At 43.6% G+C, this 22,000-nt stretch overlaps 1 protein-coding gene across 1 annotated transcript in view; it reads left to right on the top strand.

The window, feature by feature from the left end:
- Positions 1 to 207: 207 nt before the first annotated feature.
- The window catches only part of ANKH (ANKH inorganic pyrophosphate transport regulator), a 100,549-nt gene continuing 78,756 nt past the window's right edge, over positions 208 to 22,000 (top strand). The window contains exon 1 of the mRNA XM_082754245.1: positions 208 to 832. Coding sequence (XP_082610371.1) covers positions 737 to 832 — 96 coding nt within the window. The 5' untranslated portion in view covers positions 208 to 736. The remainder of the gene's footprint in view (positions 833 to 22,000) is intronic.

The following is a 22,000-nucleotide window of genomic DNA, read 5'->3' as shown; positions in this document are numbered from 1 at the left end:
CTATCCGACAGGTGCCGGGGCATGGGGCAGCCCGCCGGGCTCTCCTTCCTCAGGAGGAGCCGCTCGGTGCCGCTCTCTCCCCCCGAGCCTCCGGCAGCACAGCCCGTGTGTCACACACACGTGCCTCGGGACAGCGGCGCCGCCACCACCGCCCCGCACCGGGCCCCCCGGGGCGGCGGGGAGGAGGAGGAGGAGGAGAAGGAGGAGGAGGAGGAGGAGGAGGAGGAGGAAGAGGAGGGCGGCGTTTCCCTGCGCGGCGCTGCAGCCGTCGCCCTGCCGCCGGCGAGCGTCAGGCGGAGGGGGGGGGCTTGCTCCGCGCCCTTCCCCTTGCCCCCTCGCCCCGAGGATGGCAGCGCTGCCCGCAGGAGCGGCCGGCGGTGTCCCTCCTCTTTTTTTTTCCGGCGGCGGCGGCTCGCTGTCGTGTGGGAGGAGGGCAGCGGGGATGGACTTGATCTGCCGGGCGTGCTGCTGAGCCGGCACAGACAGCACCCGGCAGGGCCGCGCCGCGCTGCGCCGCGCCGGGCAGGGAGGGACCGTGCCGGGGGGCTCGGCGCTGCTCTCCCCCCTCGCCCAGCCGCACCGACACGCAGCCACCCTCCTCCTCCTCCTCCTCCTCCTCCTCCTCCTCTTCCTCCTCCTCCTCCTCCTGCGCCCTTTCATCCTTCCTCGCCGCCGTCCCCCCTCGCCCGTCTCCCGCCGCGGCAGATGCGCTTGGGGCCCCCGCGCAGCTGGGACTATGGTGAAATTTCCAGCGCTCACTAACTACTGGCCCCTCATCCGCTTCCTCGTCCCGCTGGGCATCACCAACATCGCCATCGACTTCGGGGAGCAGGTAAGGCAGCCGAGCCGAGCGAGCCCAGCCGAGCCCAGCCGGGCCGGGCCGGGCCCCGCCGCCCTCCCCCGGCTCCCCCCTGCGCGCAGCCCGGGGGCTGGAGCTGGCTACAGGGAGGGCGACTTCCACCTAAATATATATATATTTTTTCTCCCCAAGATTATATAATAAATTACATAATGTGTTCGGCCGGGTCTTGCTTTATTTATAATTTTATTATTATTTACTATTGTTGTTATTATTATTACTATTTTTCCCCTCCCCGTGCCCACCGCAGCCCCAGCGCGGCGGTGCCGCAGCGGCGGGGTCCCCTCTTCCCGACGGGGGGGAGGTGGCAGCCGGGGGGGGGGGGCAGCTCCGCATCCCCCCGGGGCCGCAGGTGAAGCCTCTCCCTGCCTCCCCCCTGGCGCACAGGGCCCCCGCCGTGAGGGAGAGCACGGGGAGAAGCACGGATTAGGTTTGGGATTGATGCCCTCGCCCCCTTGGCCCGAGGTTTTCCGTAGGGATGCTTGCTTGGCGTAGCATCGCGATGCGGAGAGCTCGCTGGTCGCTCCCTTGGGTGCTTATGACAGGTAAGGGCCCGGTCCTGTGTCAGGCAGGCATGCACATGTATAGGGGCTCCCTTTATTATAGGGCACAATGCACTGATGCTGCTGCACAAGCGTTAAGATGGGCAGCCACAGTAAGTATTGCATCTCGTGTCACTTTCTGCCTTGTCCTAAATCACTCAGTTTTGCTGAGAAGCTCTTGCTCTCTAACCAGAATAGGCACATGCTCCCTTGCTCTGTAAGCAAAGACACCGGAAACCGAGCACGTACTTTCACCGATTTGTAAAGAGGAAAAACAAAGGACAGATATTGCGGTAGGAAAAGCAGTAAACATCAACCATGTGTTTATCATGGCTGTCCTAACATCATTTTGCTCCCTTTAAATTTGAGTAAGCCATGATATTAAAAAAAATGCAATTCCATCTTTGTCTAACAACTATGTACTTTCCTAGTAAGCCAGTCTTCTATAAATCACAGCTGGGGGAAAACAAGGGAAACAAAAGGTAGAGACAACAAGGAAAACGGGGCTTAAATGCTGGTAACTATGTCATATTAAAAACATAACAGAAGCTCAATTGAAAGCAGTTTATTTAGCAAATGTGGTATGACAGGTGCATGTATGCAGTTTACTTCATACAAGGTCAGCTTGGTTCAAAATCCTTGTCAAGCTCTTAAAAACGTCCCATCAACTTCAGAATGCTCTAGAGTAGAATTTGAAAAATTAGCAAGTAAGAGATTGCAATTTTATAAATTAGGGCCCTTCGGTCTGACCTGGAACGAGTTACATGGCAGGGATGTTAACATGTGGATGTTATTTACCTATCTTATCTAACTTTTACAGCATCATGGAGAAAATGTCTCAGAAATTGGTTTTTGTTTGATAGCCATGTCATAGGTTGGGATTGGCCCCTCTGGGGGAGTTGGGGTATCTGCTGTCTCAGATGACTGGGTGGGTAGGTGCTTAATTAAAAAGGAAAAAAAAAAAAAACAAAACAGTGAGCAGGGAGACTACTGCAGAAAACCTTTAGTCAGGAATGGAAACTGGAAAGATGGTTTTCATACCAGCCTGATGGGAGACTTACCTCCAAGGAAATCTGGAAACTGAGGCAGGGACAAGTTACTCCACATCTGAAGAGATCCCCTTACAGACAACAAGCACAGTAATTTTATTTTCCTGTATGTAATACAGGGAGTTATTTTTTACACCTATAGGACATTACTATTAGACTTACATTGCTGAAAATACATTGACTTGCTGAGCCAGTCACGTTTCTGCTCTCCAAAACTGTAATAATTTTAATAACAGGCCTGAATGGAAGCAACATAAAAGAATGGGTGTGCCAACAGATAGCTCCGAAAAGGCTACGGTACATCCTTCTGTGAATGTATGCTTCAGATAAAAAAGATTTCTAGGAATGATCATGGCAGCCAAATTAACATGAAGTGAAGTTACCCCCTCTGGACAGTGCTGTGAAGGAGACAGGAACTACAGGTCGGAAGTAAGAGGTGACTGTAGAAAATTGGGCAGAGAACATGCCTTACTTGCAAAGGGAGGAAGAGGTGTTTAAAAATACCCTAAATCATAAACCCTTTTAAGAAGTTGTATTCGTACATTGCTCTCTCAAAGGGGAAGAGTATTTGGAAGCAGCGTTCAAAGCAGAGCCTTCTTAACAAAACCTAGTAATAGTAGCCTGGGATTGAAAAATGAGAAACAGAGAATTTCAATTTTTTTTTTATCTGGGAGACTTTTCTAGGTGTTGAAGTTTTGTTCAACAGCCAGCATCAGTAGGAAGCTGCCAGATCCTTGGTATGCTGCTGTCTCTAGATATCTTGCTTCTTTGTGGGAGATTTACAGGAAGGATATAGAATATTTGCAGAACATAGTTTGTGATTGTCATCCTTGCCCTATATGATACATCTCCCATGACAATTTTGTTTAGTTTGTGGAAAGTAAAAAATGCTGGAGCAGTGCTCATGAAAACTGATAAGCTCATCTGTTGCAGTCTGTTCCAGCACCACTATAGGCAGTGAAATGTCTCCTGGTGACCCTCGGACCCTAATCCAATAACGCTTTAGGCCAAGGCTATATGACAGAGTTTTTCCAGTCTAGTCATCTAACCTCATCTGTTCACCTCATAAAACCTTCTTAGACAAATACCTGTTGTTTTTTTTTTTCCTACCAGAAAAAGCACTCCTGATGTGTGACCAGGTAAATCACTAAAAAGTCTAGTGAAGTAAACCATTTCTAATCCACCATTTCCCTTACAATTTATGTACAGTACAGCAAAGCTTTTAGGAAGTTTTCTGCTGAGAGTAAGGCCTTCAGGAAAATTATCCCAAATATTTTGGTTCAGTTCTCCTTTTCTGCACGAATGTGTGCATGTAGGCATGCACATGCAGATATGTATTTATCTCCACGTATACACACACATACAGACAAATAGACACAACAGAGTTTTTCATCCAAAGAGCTTAACACCACCAGAAGAGAGATTTTCCCCTTCATTCGGCTAGTGAGAGCATTCAGCTCTCAACATCTTATTCCCAGATTCACTATAATTGGTTGCTGTAGATCAGAGTTTTCATTAAAAATCCTGGCTCCCATGGAAAATTTTGTTAGATGTACTTGCTTGGAAGTAAATAGATTAACTGCTCCCATGCAGTGGAGTGGAGCACAACCTCAAACAACTTACCCAGCAAATAACACTGCTGTTACCCTGTGAGCTCAAAAATTTGTTACCACTTCCATTGATTTTCTTTTTAAAACAGTGTCAAAGCTGCTCACGTAGGTTATGATGGCCTAATTTGTAATTTATGTGTACATTTGCATTAGTGTTATTATAAAGGGGAGAAAACAAGGTGCAAATTAGTTAAAGAACTTTCTCACAAATGCACGGTCAGCCTTAAGCAGGATGAAACGCTATTTGCAAGTGTGGCTGATAACTGCTGCTCACAGAATGGCAAAGGACAGACAAATAGCAGTATTTGGAAAATAGTCTGAACCCTCAGTGCAGGCCTATCTGCAGTTGTCCCGTAGTTATCCACTGAAACGGTAAGTTTTTTCCTTTCTAGCTACAATCACAGAATAGTATCACCAGGCCCTGAACCATTCGTTTCAACCGATGTCACTAGCAGTTGGTTGGGCAATTTTATTTACAAACAAAACTATTAGGTATGCAGACATAATGTTCAGTGGCATGCAGCTGCTTGGAAACTGAACCTAACCAAGCGGAGTCTGACTGCTGCTTTCTGCTGAGATCACGGCGTGTTCTTGTCCCGCAGAGAAGCTGCTGTATGTTGCACACAGTTCAGTAGCTGGGTTCAAACAGCCAAGCCATAAGGGAGGTGCTAAACATACTAGATTTTTTTTTTCAATAAGTGCTTGAAAAACAAACCTTCTTATTGTATTTGAATGGATTTCTTTTGTTTGTTTTCCCTAAGAAAACAAAAAAAAAGAGGGTTGCCAGAAAAGCAGAACAAGTCATGAATAATGTATCAAAAAGAATTAGTGAGCTTATCTTCTGTCCATGCCATTCCCAAACCTGGCAGGGGGTTAAACATTTTGATTAATGCTTTATGAAGCTCATTTTTTGGGTAAGTGTTATTGTCTGGACATTCAGAACAAGCAACTGGAGAGCTCGTATTCCCAGCTGTTCCTGGGGGATTTGGGCCAAGTTACATAACCTCGTTGAGCTGCACACAGTCCACCTGGCTTTGAAGTGTGCAGGAACACCTGCCTACCTGTGTGTCACGGGAACGTAATGAGAATTCGTGTTTCAGAAGTGCCCTGAGATGAAAGGAGCCGTGCGAGTGCAAAGTATGCCTGTTACTGCTGCTGTAAGAGGTCAGTGACTCATTTAGATCGTGTAGGACTTTAGTACCATATAAACAAGGAACCCAGCAAGGTCTTACTAACTGACGTAGACAGTGACTGCATGTTATTACCACAACCACAGTATTAGTATGGTACACTGATGGAAATGCCTGATTTGTTATAAATCAATGTGAACTACGTGATACTTAATCTTCTTAATATTTAATTTAGATCAAATTGTGTTGCAGAAGCACACATCTCCAGAGTATAACATCAACAGATATTTGTGTTTTATTTTTTTTTTAACTTTAAGTTTCAGTGATAATACTTTGAAGGAATTAATTTCTCCTACAAAATTCACAAGTCAAATAGTCAGGGAGTCTCCTAAGAATGATTAGTGAGATACATCTGTCTTCTCTGTTCAAAGTGAGAAAATGCAAGTAAGGCCTTATCTGAAGGTACCATATAGAATCAAAACCTGAACTACACACACACAAATTAGTAATTTTCAGTATTTCATCCTTAGCCGACTCCAGATTCTTTCTCTTTCTAAGCAAAGCACCTTTACTTCATTGTACATGCCAGCCTGAGCCCTGTAGCCCTAGCTCCTTAACAGTCTTCTGCTAAACACTGGAGGGGGTTTTAAGCCAGTGCTAAGTGGTCTGCAGACCACATGTATAATTCCTGAGTGATTAATTATGCTTTATGTGTACGTGAGTTGTGATGGGCGTTAGATGCCAGACAGAGTACTTGCTGGAGTTTCACAGCAAGCAGCACACGGTGATATCTGGGAAGAAGTCAGAGATCTAATAAACCATTAGCAGATAAAAGCCCAATCTCAGCAATGTGTTAACGTGCTTAAAGGTAACAAGGGCACATACTCTCATATTTTGTAGCACGTAAGATACAAATAATCAGGTAATGAAGAGCAGTGGGGCTGTTGAAGGTTTCGGACAGTACTAGAAATTGTGAGAATGAACCTTGGGATGAGAAGCCAGTCCCCTGCAGTGCTCCACGCTACCATATTGCAGAATATATAACCCAAAGCGGGGATCGGTGATACACCTCATTTGCCAGTAACTTTTTTTTTTATCCTACCCTGCTCTTCCTTCACAAAATCCATCAGTTCCCTGCTTCCCACCCCTGTTGCTTCCCACATGGCTGTGTTAGCACAGTTATAATGGTTTCTCTGGGCTTTCGTAAAACTTCACTGTTAAGAACTGGCAGGTTGTGTACTTGGTGATGCCTGTTAGGCATGTTTGAAGTAGTTGGCTAGCTGTGTAGCTGGAGAGCTAACCTATTTCCAGGAAGGAGTTGAAGGAGGGTGGGGGAAACAAGCTCAATCAACACCTGCCAGGCAGTTATGTTTCTGTGGAAGTTTAGTTCATCTCAGAAGTATGAATGCAGATGGCATTTGCCCAATAGTTTGTTGTGAAGTAAAACTTCTAGTCTGTGGGGTGGAAACAACCCTCCCTACCAGAAAATCAGCTAACGTGGTGGGAGACCAGGGGTACTTACCACTTTGCCTAGCGGTCCCGAGTCCCAGTCCCTAGGGCAGAGGGCTCTCTCTGGAGATGTTCTGGTCCCTCACTGGAAAAGGGTCATGCTGTGGCCGAGCACTTCAGCTGCTTCTTTGGGAGATAGGGAACAGCCTCAGTAAGGAAGGATGGAAATGCCCTGAGCCTAATTTTGAAACATAAGTTACAAAACTGAGATGTTGAAAGCGGTTTGAGCCACTGTATCCCAAAAGTATAGCTTCTGGGTCTGGAGTTAAACTGACCGTTTGATTTGTTTTGAGATTTTTGTTCATTTATTTTGGTTGCCTTCATACAAAAACAAGAAAGCCGATTTCTGATTGCATTTGGTTTGTCCTGAACTGATTTCTTTTTCATCTTTGCTCTTTTTGTTGCTGCATGGATAAGTTGGTGCTATATAAAAGCTTGTATGACACAGCCAATCTTATGACTGAAGATAAGTGGTTGTTTTTATATGCAAAGAAGGCACAGATGCAAGGCTTCATCTCTAAAAGTATAAATGCCTGCTATTAATTGACTTGCTATCTTGATCCTAGACAAGGCATTTATCCAGGCATTTATCCCTTTCTTTGTGTCAGTTTTGTCACTTCTAAAATTGTGATGTGTTTCACAAGGCAGTTACAAAGTTTATTCCTTCATGTTTATAAAACATGGATGTAAGTTGCTGTATAAATAGAAAATGTAAATATAACTGCCAACTCATGCAGAAACCTTGGTGCACAAAACTGAGCAATTCCAAACAGATTTTGCTTTGTAGCTACTTTCAGAAATCTGTGATGTTCTTAAATAACATGTATTACTGCAAAGCTCGATTCCAGTTTAAATGGCATGTCAGAACATGTGTTTGTGAAAAAAAAAAATACAGCAGATTTGTAATGACCTCAGATTTTAATGAGCTCATCTAAGTAGGTATTGGTACCTCATCCTTTCTGTACTTGGCAATCTGTGGATTCTGAAGAGGGGGAAGCAGGAGTGTTAGTATGCAGCTAGAATGTCAGATTATGCTTCCTTCTGCTTGCCTGATTTTCTCCGACATGATGCTCCTGTAGCTATGGTTTTAGACTCTGCTGCTGCCTTTTCAGATAAGCTTTAGCCTGAGAATTAAAAAAAGAATGGCCATAACAACAGGAGATCTGAATGACCCATGAACTTCAGTGTCTGAAACAGCAAAGCTCTGCAGTTCTCCATCTTCTCTCTGCTCCGTGGTATCACTCCCGTGGAAGGTTTTCCACAGAACTTTGTTACTGTACTTTAAATTTGTCTGCATATGCAGTTTTTATTGACTAGTTCTTTTCCGATATACTACTAAATAAAAATGCCTGTGTGAAATGTTAACTAAGAATATTCAAGTTCCAAAGTGTGGTGAAGCACAGCACTGCTATTTGTGAATGCTATTGATTTCCGTACCCATTTCAAGAGCATGCTAGGAAAGGACAAAGGAGAAGTATTGGAGAGTAAACAGCAGTTAGCTAAAAATAAAGTGTAGCGTTACAATGGTATGAAACCATAGTTAATTGTTTTCCCCAAGATGATGCAAATAATTCACTGTTTCTTATTTGGCAGGAGTGTTACTGCTGGAGAAAGAGTGATCACTGTTACCACTGTTGAACACTTCCAGGGATGGGGCATCCACAGCTTCTCTGGACAACCTGTTCTAGTGCCTCACCACCCTCTGAGTAAAGAATTTCCTCCTGACATCTAATCTAAATCTCCCTTTTCTTAGTTTAAAACCATTCCCCCTTCTCCTGTCACTACCTGCTTGTGGAAAAAGTTACTCTACATCTTTTTTTATAAGCCCCCTGAAAGTACTGAAAGGCCACAATGAGGTCTCCCCAAAGCCTTCTCTTCTCCAGGCTGAACAACCCCAACTCCCTCAGCCTGTCTTCAGAGAAGAGGAGCTCCAGCCCTCTATTGATCTTTGTGGCCCTCCTCTGGACTCACTCCAACAGGTCCATGTCCTTCTTGTGCCTGGGGCCCCAGACCTGGCTGCAGCACTCCAAGTGAGGCCTCATGAGAGCAGAGCAGAGGGGGACACTTGCCTCCCTCCCTTGACCCGCTGGCCTCACCTCTGTTGGTGCAGTCCAGGCTACTGTTGGCTATCTGTTAAAAGCTCACTACACCAGAGCAGGTTTGTGTGTTTGCTGACAGATATATTTGAAAGGCTTTTGGCAGGGAGGTGCTCTGTCTTCTCATCTGTGTTTCATCTGTGACTAAAGTGAGATGAAGATAGTATTTGAACTTTATTGTGCTGGCCTGAAGTTTGTATAGCTGCACTGCTTTGACCTGCATAGGCCTAGGGAGGAGTTGATGTATCTCAACTGGGACTGAATTTTTCCTGAACAGGATCAGATGGGTAGCATGTGTAGGTACCAGGGGCAGGACCTTGCTGCATCCACTGTTCTTGTCCTGCGCTCTTTTATTCTTGTTGGTTTTTGTTTGTTTGTTTGTTTTTTTGTGGCAGTATTTGACATTTACTTCCCTGAAAATATAGGATTTATATTTATATTTTATTAGGCTCTTTTTCCCTGTTTGCTTCCTACCCAGACCGTGTTTGCTGCTCTTTCATTCTGCTGTGGCTCAGTGACCAGTGTCTTATTTTTATAACCTCTCTGTCAGTGAGCAGCAGCTGCTGTTTCTGTAGCCGTGGCCAAGTAAGGTGAGTTGAGTAGGCCTCGGGCAGCTCCCTGCTTGTTATGAAGATTTTCACTGGTGTGGCATTCCGGTGTGTGCCAAGAAGTTGGGATCCTTTGATCTGGAACCTGTAGCTCTGCAGAAGAAAGACAGACTGTTGCACAAGTCCATCGTTACCATTCCCACTGTCACCAATAAAAAAGTGTTTAGCACATTTGAAGAGAAAATGAATAGTTAGCAACATTACAGGGCAGGAAGACGCTTCACATTTTCAGTTCTGCAAACCTGGAATAAAATGTCAGTTACATAAGAGGAAATATTATAGATATGAAGCATGTGTACCTTGGACAAAAAAAGAAGTTTGATAGCCGTCTACAGTTACATGGACTGCAGTGTGATGGTGGAGGAGAGGAAACAGCATTAGCTAGGTTGGTGTTGTGGAGAAGAATGTGGCTCAGAGCAATGAGAGGGATTGAGGCAATTAAACACAATTTGGACTGAAAAGGCTTTGAGATAATTTTTCCAAGTAAAAAGCAAGAGTCATTCCATCTCATACAACACTTCGTTCAAAAATATGTTGGCATGAAGAGTGCTGGGCTTTAGATGGTGGTGACATTTTACATAGTTCCAAATTCACTGAATCACTGAAAGCAAAGACTGTTATGATTAAAGTAACATACTGCATGTGATAGGTCAAGCCTAAAGACCACATCTTCTCGTGAGGGAGACAAGCAACTTGGCAAACTCTCCTCAAAGACATTCAGTACAATCTAGAAGGGCAATGCAGTTACGGACTGATAACTTGGCCTCTTCCTAGGATCTTACACATACCAAAGTAGAGTATGGAAAAGCTGCAACTCAGAGCTTCAGGACTTCTGGTATTAATTTCAGCCACTTTGGATTTTGTGATTATGACACAGTTTTCTTATATGATAACATTTTTCATGTCATACAACTCCAAGTTCAATGTACAGAGATGCCTTGCTAGGGAGAGAAATCAGAGTTACGTACTTAATTAAAGTATTTACCATGAGATCCCTGTCATGTTCATTTTAGAAGCGTGTAATGGGAACAGCATATCCTTTGCTACCTGGGTAAGCAATATGCAACTCTGGGGTCTTGCTGACAGAACTGGGGAGAAAAATGCAAACGGTTTGAGCTTAGCAAAATCCAAGAAGCTCTCCAGTGCGAAGACGCGGAGTGTTGGGATTCCCTCAGTGTGGAAGTAAGAGAGATCTTACCTCTCCTTTTGCAGTGGAGGCTTGCTGAGTGTTTCAAAGACCTTAAAGGCATAGCTGCCATGAGAAGACGCTCAGCAAACACAAAGCAATTTTCAGGTCCTGTGATGACATGAAACACATGTGCTGTTTTCCTGAAAGACAGTAGTCTTTTCAGTTCAGTCCTGTGGGTCATTTGCCTTGCCTGGTTGTCTCTTAAATACTGAAGCAGTTCAGTTACACGGGCGTCAGCATGGCTTCGTGGCCAGATTGAAACCTGCAGTACAGCTCTTTACAGGTAGCTATAAACCCCTGCGTGACTCGGGCAGGCAGGGGCATCATAGAGAAGCCCTGTGCCTGTATATTTCCCAGTTAATTTGCTGGTAATAGAAGAATGGCAAGGCTCAGAGCCCTGGTTCCAGTCTCAGCCTCTGGAAAGGATGTGTGGGCAAGCACTTCTCTCCTGGTTTTCCTCCCCTTCAAACTCTTGGCTTCCCTGAGGGCTGACAGCACAATTGCCTCAGTCAGTCAGCACATTTGGCCCTAGCGTTGTTATTAGCTTTTGTAACTTACTGCATCAATCCATCCCACTTCCTCACCCACTCTGTCATCTTGGAAATGGCTTGGAACACTAGGATTATTTGCAATCCACTGACCATAACCCAAGAGACTGCTTAAGGAGGGGAGTTAAAACCTGCTACCAATGATAGCTGGCAGAGCCAAACGTACCATGGGATGTTCTTGAGAGGATGGTTGGTTTTTCCTTTTTACTAGCACTAGTGCAGTCTGTGGGCTGCCTCACAGGTGGTAGGGAATAAATCTTCCAATCTGTTTGGATCACCCTCTCCGTCAAATTTTAATTTTTGCCACCTCTTGCTCATATTTTTTTGAAGCCCATTAAGATAACCCCAGTCCTGTAACAGTCACAGAGACATCTTTGGCCATTTTTCTCTGCACTTTCATAGCAAAAGACAACTGGTAACACGGCGCCCCAAATTCAATGAGACAGCACTATCAATTTCCCCTGTGTTTATGTTGAGTCATGAGAATTTCACAGTCTTAAGCATTTGCTTTAGATGAGAAAGGAAGTCCAAGCCACAAAACATTTCTCAGATCCTTAAGACAGTGAAGATAGTCATACGCAGCAAGCTTTCTGTTTGCCACAGGTCAATAAATTTCTCAATTGCTTCTCTAACACAAAAGATACATACATATATAAATGTACATAGCGTCTTATTTGTGAGCATGAAAGCACATTTATAGAAAAATTACTCACTAAGTAGTGCTAAGTACTGTCCTGATTACTTACTGGCTTATATGCAAGGCAAGGTGGTTACAGAAAGGGTGAGAGCTGTGCATGGAGCTATTTAGGTGATTTCACGTGTGTGTGTGGCACGCCCCTTGCCGTTTGAGACACCTCTGGTTTCATTGCTATTGTGGTGGTTGCATGTGCAAATGCAGCTTTATTTTTGAATAAATGGTTTTCTACATGGATCTCACCTTTTCAGAATGTGACCTTGAGAGCACTCCTCATCACTGCACTAGTGTTCTTTATATACTTGTGAGCAGTCATTTTGCTTCAGAGCTTTTTATTTCTAAGCATGAAAGCATGACGACCTTTCAGCATTCACCGTCTTGTTCTTATATGAGCTTTCTGAGATGCAGTCAATGGTCTGCTGGTTAGGACATGCTCCAGCATTGTAATCATCTTTAGGGGAGCTTTCTTCAGCAGTGCCTTCTGGATTTGGTATAAGTAATGTTTGTTCTTTTTGTTGTTGTTGTTTTGTTTTGTTTTCTGCTGATACTGTGCAGAGGCCAATGTTTCTGTCTGTAATAAGTTTATGAGAAAACACTGCAGGTAGCCTGCTTCACACTTTCTTATTTTAGGGTTGACCTATTGGTGAGCTTTGAATCACTGTTCGGAAAAGGTCTGTAGAGTTGTGGGCTAGCTTTTCCAGATCATGGCTTGCCTTTTTTGTCACCTGCAAGATCCTACCACATTGTGGGCAGTTGTTTCACTAAAGAGAAAATAGCTAGCAAAGGCACAACCATTGCTTGAGGACCAAGTCAGGAAACCTCATGTTAAGCTGCATATTTGTGACTTGAGCTCTGAGGATTCAGTCAGGCTTGCAGTGGCGTGCAGATATGGAGCCTGTTGTATTTGGTGTATATCCACTGATTTAAAAGGGGAAACAGGATGAGGGAGTGGCAAGAAAGAACAGTTTAGATTAAGGGGGAAGCTGCAGGAAAGGAAAAAGCCTGGCAACTTTTGGTTCAGAGGTACCAGTGTCCAGAAAATACCTGTCTTAAGTTGAGAAAGCTTTTCACCCCCCAAAAAAAACACTGAGTTGCTTACATACCAAGTGGCTGCAGGGCCATGCTTTCATAGCTTGTATCTTGCTAAATAACAAATTAGACATTTTTTCTTCCCTCATCCTGCTGCTGGAAGTCAGAAGTAGACAAAGGAGTCTTGCCAGTATAAATTTAGCTTAACAAGGCCATCAGGTTCTCTATGACCGGTACCAAGAAAAATGTTAAGCAATACAAGTCCAACTGGCGATAAAGGATAATCTGCACTGAACTGTAGAAATACATGGAGGAAAAATCATGACGCACTAATATCCTTGACCTTTTTTCACGTTCTGATAATAATAGTAGCTGCACCTCAAAAGAAACCAATACACATGAATACGGTGATATCTAGAAGAGTTCGCCTTATCTCTTGAGAACTCTGAGTATGGAGCACTGAGGCAAGAAATAAGCAAGCTGCCCGTGTATTTCTACAGCCAGAAGAATAAAGGGTGTGACTTTTTTTTTTACTCTTTACAGGCTTATAGTATTACGGACCCTAAACACCGTGTCACTTTGCTGTTGACACAGCGTAGGGGGAAGTGATGCCTAAATAGCTTGGAATGATTACAAAAAAAGGATTAGTAGCCATGTCGCAAGAGGTTATTATTGCAACTTCTGGGAGCTGGTTTCAAAGTCAGCTCCTAGCCTGAGCATCTCTCATTTGCTCTTCTTGAGGAGTAGTGCCTCTGTGTCATGACGTACAGCATCAAACACCTCTGCACGTTCTGTTTTGACTAGATGGGATTCTATAATGCCCAAGTCTTCTGTATCTGTCCCTTTGCTTTGCAATTCCTTTGTGAAAGAAAGCAAGCATCCCATTGAGAAAGAGAAATAGAATAGAAAAATAGGGAGCCCTGCGCATCGTTCAGTCCTTTTTTCCCTTCTACTGAACCCTTGCATGGTAGCGCACAGATGTAGTACTAACAGCCTGGCACCTGCAGCCTGCCAAGCTGAACCCAAAAGGATCAAGCATCCTCTGTCTCATTCTTAACCGCCCGTTTTTGACTTTTTATTTGCTCATAGATGTTTATTTAAAAGTGGTGGTTTGCGTTGCATCACTTGGCTTCGGCTGCAGGCTGAGCACGCCGGCGCGGGGCCGGGCGGTGACGGCACTGGACAGCTCCTGAGCGCTTCAGCGCGGCCGCTCCTCTGCTGCTGCGACTCTCCTGTAGCATCACCGTCTTGCTGTCCTGTTCTCCAGGGCAGTCTGTAATCGTCAGCTATCTGCTGACCTGCTCTCCTCTCCTCAATGTCATTTTCCTTTTCTCTGCCTGTTCCAGGGGCTTCCTCCAAAGCCTGTGCTTGCAGGCGCACTGTCCACCGTGGTGACAACAGCAAGGTTCCCATTGCTCACCCCCTCGTAAATGAGAGGCCCAGCTCTGCAAGAGAAACACTTAACTTGCCATCTTTTCTATGTTTGCATGCTTTGATTTTAGGTCTAAGCTAAGCCATGCCCTGGTATTTATCTCGTATGAGACAGACAGGCTTCAAGTTAGGAATGTGTGCTTTGCAGAGCTGCAAGACTTTATCTAGCAAATGATCCATCCTTGCCTCTTCTTGTTTCCCCAAACATGCAGTTGTGGTACCAGGAAACCTGCTGTCCAGCTACCTTTATTCCTCCTTCCACATCCCACTGCGCCAGAGCCAGCTCCGGGTCATTGTGGTTGAGATAGGCTTCCTCCCTCCTAGCAGGCATGTTGCAGTGCTGGCAGGACGTGCTATGACTGCTCTGACACTGCCAGTGACGTGTGGCTCCCTCTTTGTCTCTCCCTGGTTCCTTGTTTTGAATCCCTGCTCAGCACAGTGCTGTGTAGGGGAAGCAGTGAAATTTTTCTCCTTGCATGCTGGTGTCTGACGGCACATGGTAGACACCTGCTATCCTGACTGTTTTTTTAAGATGTTGCAAACGAAGGTCAGGGCGATTATTCTCTCACTAAGTCTTAAAGCCAATTTCTGGATCACAGACGAGAATAACATTGCGCGCATTCCTCACATGCCGGCTCATCCTGCCATATAGGTCTCATTGCTGAAGCTGACGACTGATGTTTTCTTACCTGCAAGGTCAGAGATAAAGATGTTGAAGTGCTGAAGGAATCTAATCTCACCAAAGCCTCTTCTGGATCACAGAGTAGTTCTGCTCTTTGGTGTATTCTTTTAGAAGCAATCCTTTCTGAAAACCTGGGAGAAGCATGCCACAGTCAGCCATTTGAACACGTGCATGAAAGCATTGCGTGCAGCACTGTAGGTGTTGTGAAGTAGGTGTTCAGTACAGGTTTCAGGCAGAAATGTATCATTGTGAATGTGTGCATCACAATTTCATCTCGAGGGACTTTGGAGATGTTTATAACCACTCTTAACATTATAAATATTTTTAAAATGCTATATATATAATTTGGCTTCAGACATTTTCAGGTCATAAGTAAACAAGTAAGCTTGTTCCAAATCAGGGATGAATTACATGAATAGCATGGTGTGAGTCAGACCCATTACCTGTTCTAAATTAAACCTGTTCTGACAACAGGTTTAATCCTTACATTGATCTTAAGACTCTGTGAAAATCTCCCCACCTTACAGAAACTGATGATAGCCTTTCTACAGAGGTTTACAATGAAGAAAAAGTAAAGCAGAAGAGGGGAGGAGAGTAAGGAAGAACCAGGCTGACAACTGTACTGGCAACAATCAGAACATTCAACTAGGAGAAAGTACTCCAAATAAAAAAGTTAGTGTAATAACAGCTTCAGAAGCAGATAGATTTGGTTTATGTAGCACTCTCAAGAGTTCAGATTGCAGATTTCTATGTTTACCAAGGCAGGTTCATCTCCTCATGAATACGAATGGGTGTTTCTCTACCTAGGCACTGCAAGCTGCCTGAAATATTACCACAAAGGGCTACTGTTCTCTGGGGGAAAAAAAAAGAGAAGGATATGAAATACATGAGGATGACATAAAGGAGAGAAAATTGGAGGTCTTGGAGGATTTATCTGATGGCCTGCCTCCCAGCAGAGATAAGAAAATATTAATACATGCCTCAACTGAGATTTCACCTGTGATACTTTGCACGGTTCTGGCTAGGCATACTCAAGGCAAGTCAATTCAAGCTTGTGGAAAACACTAGGCAAAAAAAAACCCTCCAACTGTTGGTTTCTCTGTTTCTTATTATCTGGGAAGGAGAAGCTGAAAGAGCTTGATTTCTGTATCCCAGGAAGGAAGAATAGAACATGAATAAGGTTCCTCTGTAAGTAGGTAAGGTAAGGTGTTTGTCCACCCACAAACAAGAGCAAACTGGGTAGTGACATTTGAGTGTAAACAGTGAATACTTTTAAGCTGGAAATGAAGAAGGCTCCAGGCTACCAGAAAAATGAGGATCTGCAAAGATCAGGGGCAGGCAAGCTGAACTGCATGGTTCAGCTGAACTACTGAGCTCATGAAAGCCATTCTCTTGCATGCGTGCCTGGAGCACAGCAGAGGACTGAAGCCTGTGCTCTTGTAAGTTGCATGACAGCAAGAGAGAAAGCAGAACTTGGCACAGACACCTATTATTTTTTATATATCATAAATATATACAATATGTAATCCACGTGTGCATAGGTACAAAGGAATGGGAGTCCATGGGTGGAGCTTCAAGAAAGCAGATGCTCTGGCTTGAGCTTAGGCTGTACCAGCGATTACGTAGGAGAACGTGCCAGTGCAGTTTAAGCCCTAATTTGAACGCTTTTCTTTTCTCATAGCACATCTTTTAAATCTCTCTGAATATGCAGCAGTTCTAAAATACTGTTTTCAGTGCCTCTTCCTTTAAAAAAAAATGAAATCCCTGCTTACTTGAGACCTCCCCAGAACCAGTAGCTGCTCTCTCGGAGGAGCAGCGGTTAATTAGGATGCCTGATTCCCGGAAACGCAAGATGTCCCCTCACCCAGCGCTGTGGAGGCAGGGCTGCTGCTTCTGCTGCGCTGACATGACTGCTGGTGCCGGCGCGGGTGAACAAATGAAGCTCTGTTCATTTCATGCTCCAGCAGAATGAGCGTGGGGGTGGGGGGTGACAGAAGAGGGATGAGCTCAAGGATGGAGGCTGCTCAGTCAAATGAGGAAAAATGTAATGAGAGAAGACAATGTAGATTCAAGTTCATAAAGAACTATTTTCAAAGATAACACGTTAAACAACATTTACAAGGGTTTGGCAATGCCCCTTTATCACTGCTCACAGGGTAGCTTATCTGTTCATTTCTTCTGTTTTGCATGCTAATGATAAACCAAAGCCAAGCTTCAGTGTTTGCTTTGTCATTGCCATCGAGCCTGATTTAGGACAATCTCAAAACATGAAATACTTTCCCATTTTCCCTTTGCTTATGTGTTCCCCCAGCATTCCCAATTGCAGGCTAGCTTTCTGATTTGAAAATCCTTTTAAACATCGCTGCGATAGCATATTCTTAGTGAAGTACAGAAGTGCCAAAAGAACATTGGAGGGGAAAGCGTCCAGCCTATACGGAGATGTTTAGTCCCTTAGGCCACTTTGAAAATCACAGTCTGTGTATTTCCATCCATCTGAATTATGCTGCTTTGGTCCTTCTGAAGGCAAAGCAACCGCTATCACAGTAATAATATATTAAAGGAAAATCTATCTATCACAAGTCCTGTAACATGCAGTACCTTCAGAAATTTAGTATTTTAGAAGCAAGCGGATTTAATATGTTGGCTTCTGCATAAATGCAGTGACCAAGAAGTCATACTTGTGTTGCTCTAGTTAATTAAAAACATGATTTTAAATTTTTATGATGTGAATAGGACAATGCATCCTGTGAGAAGAGCAAATGATGAAGCATTAGAGGCTTACTTCTGTGTCTCAGAGATTTAGCATTCTCATCTGGCTAAATCATGGTTGAGGGAAAAGGAATTGTGTTGTGCTAGGGCATTTCTGTATTCTTCTTAGTTACACCATGTATATGCGAGTGTCAGAGTGCTGACTGAGCACAGTGTAACTACTCTTCTTACTGCAGGGGGAAGCAAGCAGCCAGAGCATCAGGTGCGTGGTGCCTGCTTCGACCTGCTGGGTGCTCTGCCCCTTCTCCTTGTTCAACACTGCCAAGGAGAAGTGGCCAGGGAGAGGGCAAGGCAATAGCTGGGGCTGCCTGCTGCCATACGAGTACAGAGGTGAATCCTCCTGCCACTCTTGTTCTCAAGGACTGTTTTGCAATCCCATGCTTTTATGATTGTGAAGGGACATTTGTATTGCAGGACTGGCTGTAGGCCCTGGCCTGTGTGCACGGGGACTGGATGTGTACAACGAAGAGAGGATTCCTGTCCCCAGAACACATTGGCATTAATTAGCATTGGCACTTCAGAGGTTTTTGCAAAGCAGTAGCCTTTGTCTCCAGCCATCCCCAGCTGTGGATGCCTGAGAAGAAAGCAGGAATCCCCACAGTGCACTCTGTTGGGCAGATACTCTTCCAGGGGGAAAATACCTGGATCCAGCTGCATTGAGCTTGTGTCCTCCCTCAGGAGGTACGAAGACTTTTGGCTTTTATATTTTTCTTAATCGGAGCAGAGTTTATTATTCCACAAATAAAGTGGGAAATCTGTTTACCGTATGCTTACATCCTAGACTCAGGAAGGTTGAAATCTTTCTGCAGTGTAGCTGTGCGCCCTTTTCACCTCTAATGGTCGATCACTCTTCATTGCTAGACTACATGCATGGGAAAATGGGTGCAGTTTTGGCATTTCCCTGAATACATCCCCTCCTTGAAGAGGCACTATGCTCTTGAAAGCCATAGGTTGACAGCAAAGTCCTTAGAATGTGAAAAAAAACAATGATTTTTTCAAGTCTTCTAAAAAGACTGATCTTTTTCATTCACTATTGGCAGCGAATTAGGAATTTGCTGTATCATTGTTAACTAGGCAAAGACTGTCTACAAATAGAAATTGCTTCAGCCTGTGCAAAGAGATTTCAGCCATTCCTCAAAGTCCTTATTGAAACTATGAAATCATCAGAAATAATTCTCACTAGAAACATGAATGCCATGCAAATGGGCTTCCAAACTGCAGACAGAGAAGCAGAAATGTGGGAAAAAGGAAGAAGGGGAATATCATATGACATAAAAGCGGCTGAGTTCTTTTAGGCTCACTGGAAATTTTTCACTGTCTGTAATGTCTGATACCCACAGAAAAAATACCTGAAGATCCGTGACAAATAAATGCAGTCCTACTCCAAAACAGTCCGTAGAGTTTCCATATGCTCGGTGGGAACTTTCTGCACATTAGCACTGAAGCCATGCAAAAACATGACCTTGAAAGTGAACAGGAGGAGGAGATTTTAGAAGGGATAACTTATCTTGTTAATGACACTGAAGAATAAGACACTCAGGAGAAACCCAATAGCATCAGCGTAAAGGTCCCGTTACCACTGTCGAGGATGAAAAGGAAGGCCTTTAAGAAAAAGAGGCAATAAATTTGCTTTCCAACTCCTTTATCACCCATTACATAGAAAGCCTGAGGGAATGAGATCTTACAATTGGAAAGAGTCTTAATGGCCCAAAACTCAGCCCAGATCTTGGAACAAAAGCTATAGTCATCACATTTCTTTGCTTTCAGGACAAAGAACTTATTATGTAAAAAGCAAAATAAAACTCAAGTGTCTTGGATATGCCAATAAGCAAATCTCTCTTTACTCAGACAAAAAAAAAAAAAAAGAAAAGATCAGGCGAGAGGAACAAATGCAAGGCTTCAAACAGCAGTCTGTTAACCAGTCAGATGAATGTGGACTGAGGATGAAGGTCCACCATTTTTCACCTGCAGGTAGTAACACCATCTGTTCCCTTACATTTTCTCCTGTACAATCAAAGCCACTGGCTCCAACAGCTCTGCACCATCTTTCAGAAGCTTGTGTTGTAGTAAGAGTGAGGGGGTTGTATTTCTTCATGTAATATGGTTCAGCTTCATTTACTTCCAATTGTGTAGAGTTGAAATGACTACCAAGTGTTTATTGCATATTAATGGTGTTTCAGAAGAGAAGAGGAAAGAATAAAGAAGATGGTAGTTTGAAGGGATGCAAGACACAGACTCCTGATGGCTCTTAAACAGGAGACGTTTATTGCCCTTTTTCACTACTACATGTGCTTTCCCCATAGCCCCACACGCTGTCCACGCGCCCAAATCTGTCATACAATCAGTTAGAGACCCTCAGACACGTGCCTGGAGCCAGCCAGCAATTGGCCACTGCCCTAAAGCTCATCTTTAACACTGCAGCCAATTTTCTTTATCTCAACCTTGCTCAGGTTTTTGTTTCTACCGCTTGTTTCCTCATTATCTCTAATCCAGGGACGTGTGAAACAGCGCGAAGCCACCTGCAAATTCCTTTCCCACAGTAGCTGAAATGCTGCCTTGGAAATGCCTCTGTCTTGTACTAACTCTGTCACCAGGATTTTTTTCGCCATAGTCCAAGAACTCAGTAATGAAAAAAAAGGTAGCCAGCACTCACCACTGGCAGAAAAAGAGACAGGAGCAATGTGTGAAAAGGCATTTTTACTAATGAACTGTTAGCAGATCATCCTAATGAGGTTGCAGGATGTCAATTATAGAAAACAGTTGCAAAATCTCACAGATTTTAATGAATGTGACAAATAAGGCAAAGGATGTTCTTTGTTTTTACTGGTCTAACAGCCTGGCCTTTCTTTGTTACTGAAATTTACTTCTGGGGAGAAATCACTATTATCATTATAGTAAGATGCAGAGCTCTCAGAAAATGATGGCTCTGCCGTCACTGGGTCTCCACAGCGTGTTGTTGCAGTGCCTCCTTCAGCAGAAGTGATTTTTGCCCACTGGTGGGACTGGGTGGAGGCAGCTGGGAAGAACAGGCTCAGACCTGCTGAACAACAAAAAGGCTACTTCTCAGTATGCCCAAGTATGAGATGCTGGCTAGGAGTGAAGCTCAGATAAAGCCAATCCTTTGTAATGCTAGTTTCAGGAAAATAAAACTTAAGCCAGTGAGTCAGGTGAGTTTCTATTTGAAATTCTATTTTGAGAACAAGTCTACATGAGTAGTTCTCCTTTCCACAATTTTCTGTGCAAACAAATGTTACAAATAAAAATTACTTACAGAAGAGCAAGAAAATATACTACAAACTATACCCATTCCTAACAATGTTAAATAAAAGAGGACAAATGAGGGCCATGCACTGAAACTATAGAAAGCATTTTGCCCCTCCTCTTTCTTGAGGATGAGTAAAGAAACTCTGTCTCAGTATTTTATTGCCTCAGTTATATTTATAAAACTAATCACAGGAACAGAAAACAGGATTAGTCCAGCCAAATTTACTAACAAGTCATGAACAAACCTCAGACAGCTCAAAGTCAGAAAGGCAATATGAGAGCTGTAGAGAGCAAACAGGATCAGCTGTAGTACTATGTTTCAGAAAAAAAAAAAAAAAAAAGATTAAAGAAAAAGTTGCTGATGATGAAAAGATACAACCCTGAGTAAATGCAGTCCTATACTAAAAAATAAAATAATTCCACTATACAATTCTAGTGATCTTCTTGATTCATCCACATCTAGGGAGTGTGTATTTCAGCCTTTTCTTTTACTATAGAATTACAGTACCTGTTAAGTAGTGAACATGCAGATTTATAGATACTAAAGCAAAGCTTAACATAAAAATTATTAAGTGCTCTTGTGCAGAGGAAAGGATTATTTCATTATGATATCTTGGCCAGCTCACTGTGTCTGTATGCAGAGAATTTAGACTTTGAAGACAGTGCAGTTTCTGTGTTTAAATAAGCGTTGATGCAGATCAGTGACAGTATTCTGAATGTTAATGCCAAGTTTCATTCTAGATCATATAGACTGTAGTGTCTTAGTATCTGAGGACCTAGCATCTTCTGTTTAAAAAGAACTGTAGAAAGTACGAGTTGTTTTCTTCTTTTATTTTTTCTTTCTTTTTTTTCTTCTTTAGATTGTTTGACACTGGAACTGTAATCCCTTATTTATGGTTACAGCCATAGTCAGAAAGATGAAAAGATTGTCTCCTCCATTTATCTGAAGAGCCACCTTTTCAGCTGAGTTCATTGCTTCTACAGCTCGTGC

This window comes from Aythya marila, assembly GCF_965140915.1.
Source record: "Aythya marila genome assembly, chromosome: 2".
NCBI classification, from domain to species: Eukaryota; Metazoa; Chordata; class Aves; order Anseriformes; family Anatidae; genus Aythya; species Aythya marila.
This window is presented reverse-complemented; position numbering and strand designations above follow the sequence as displayed.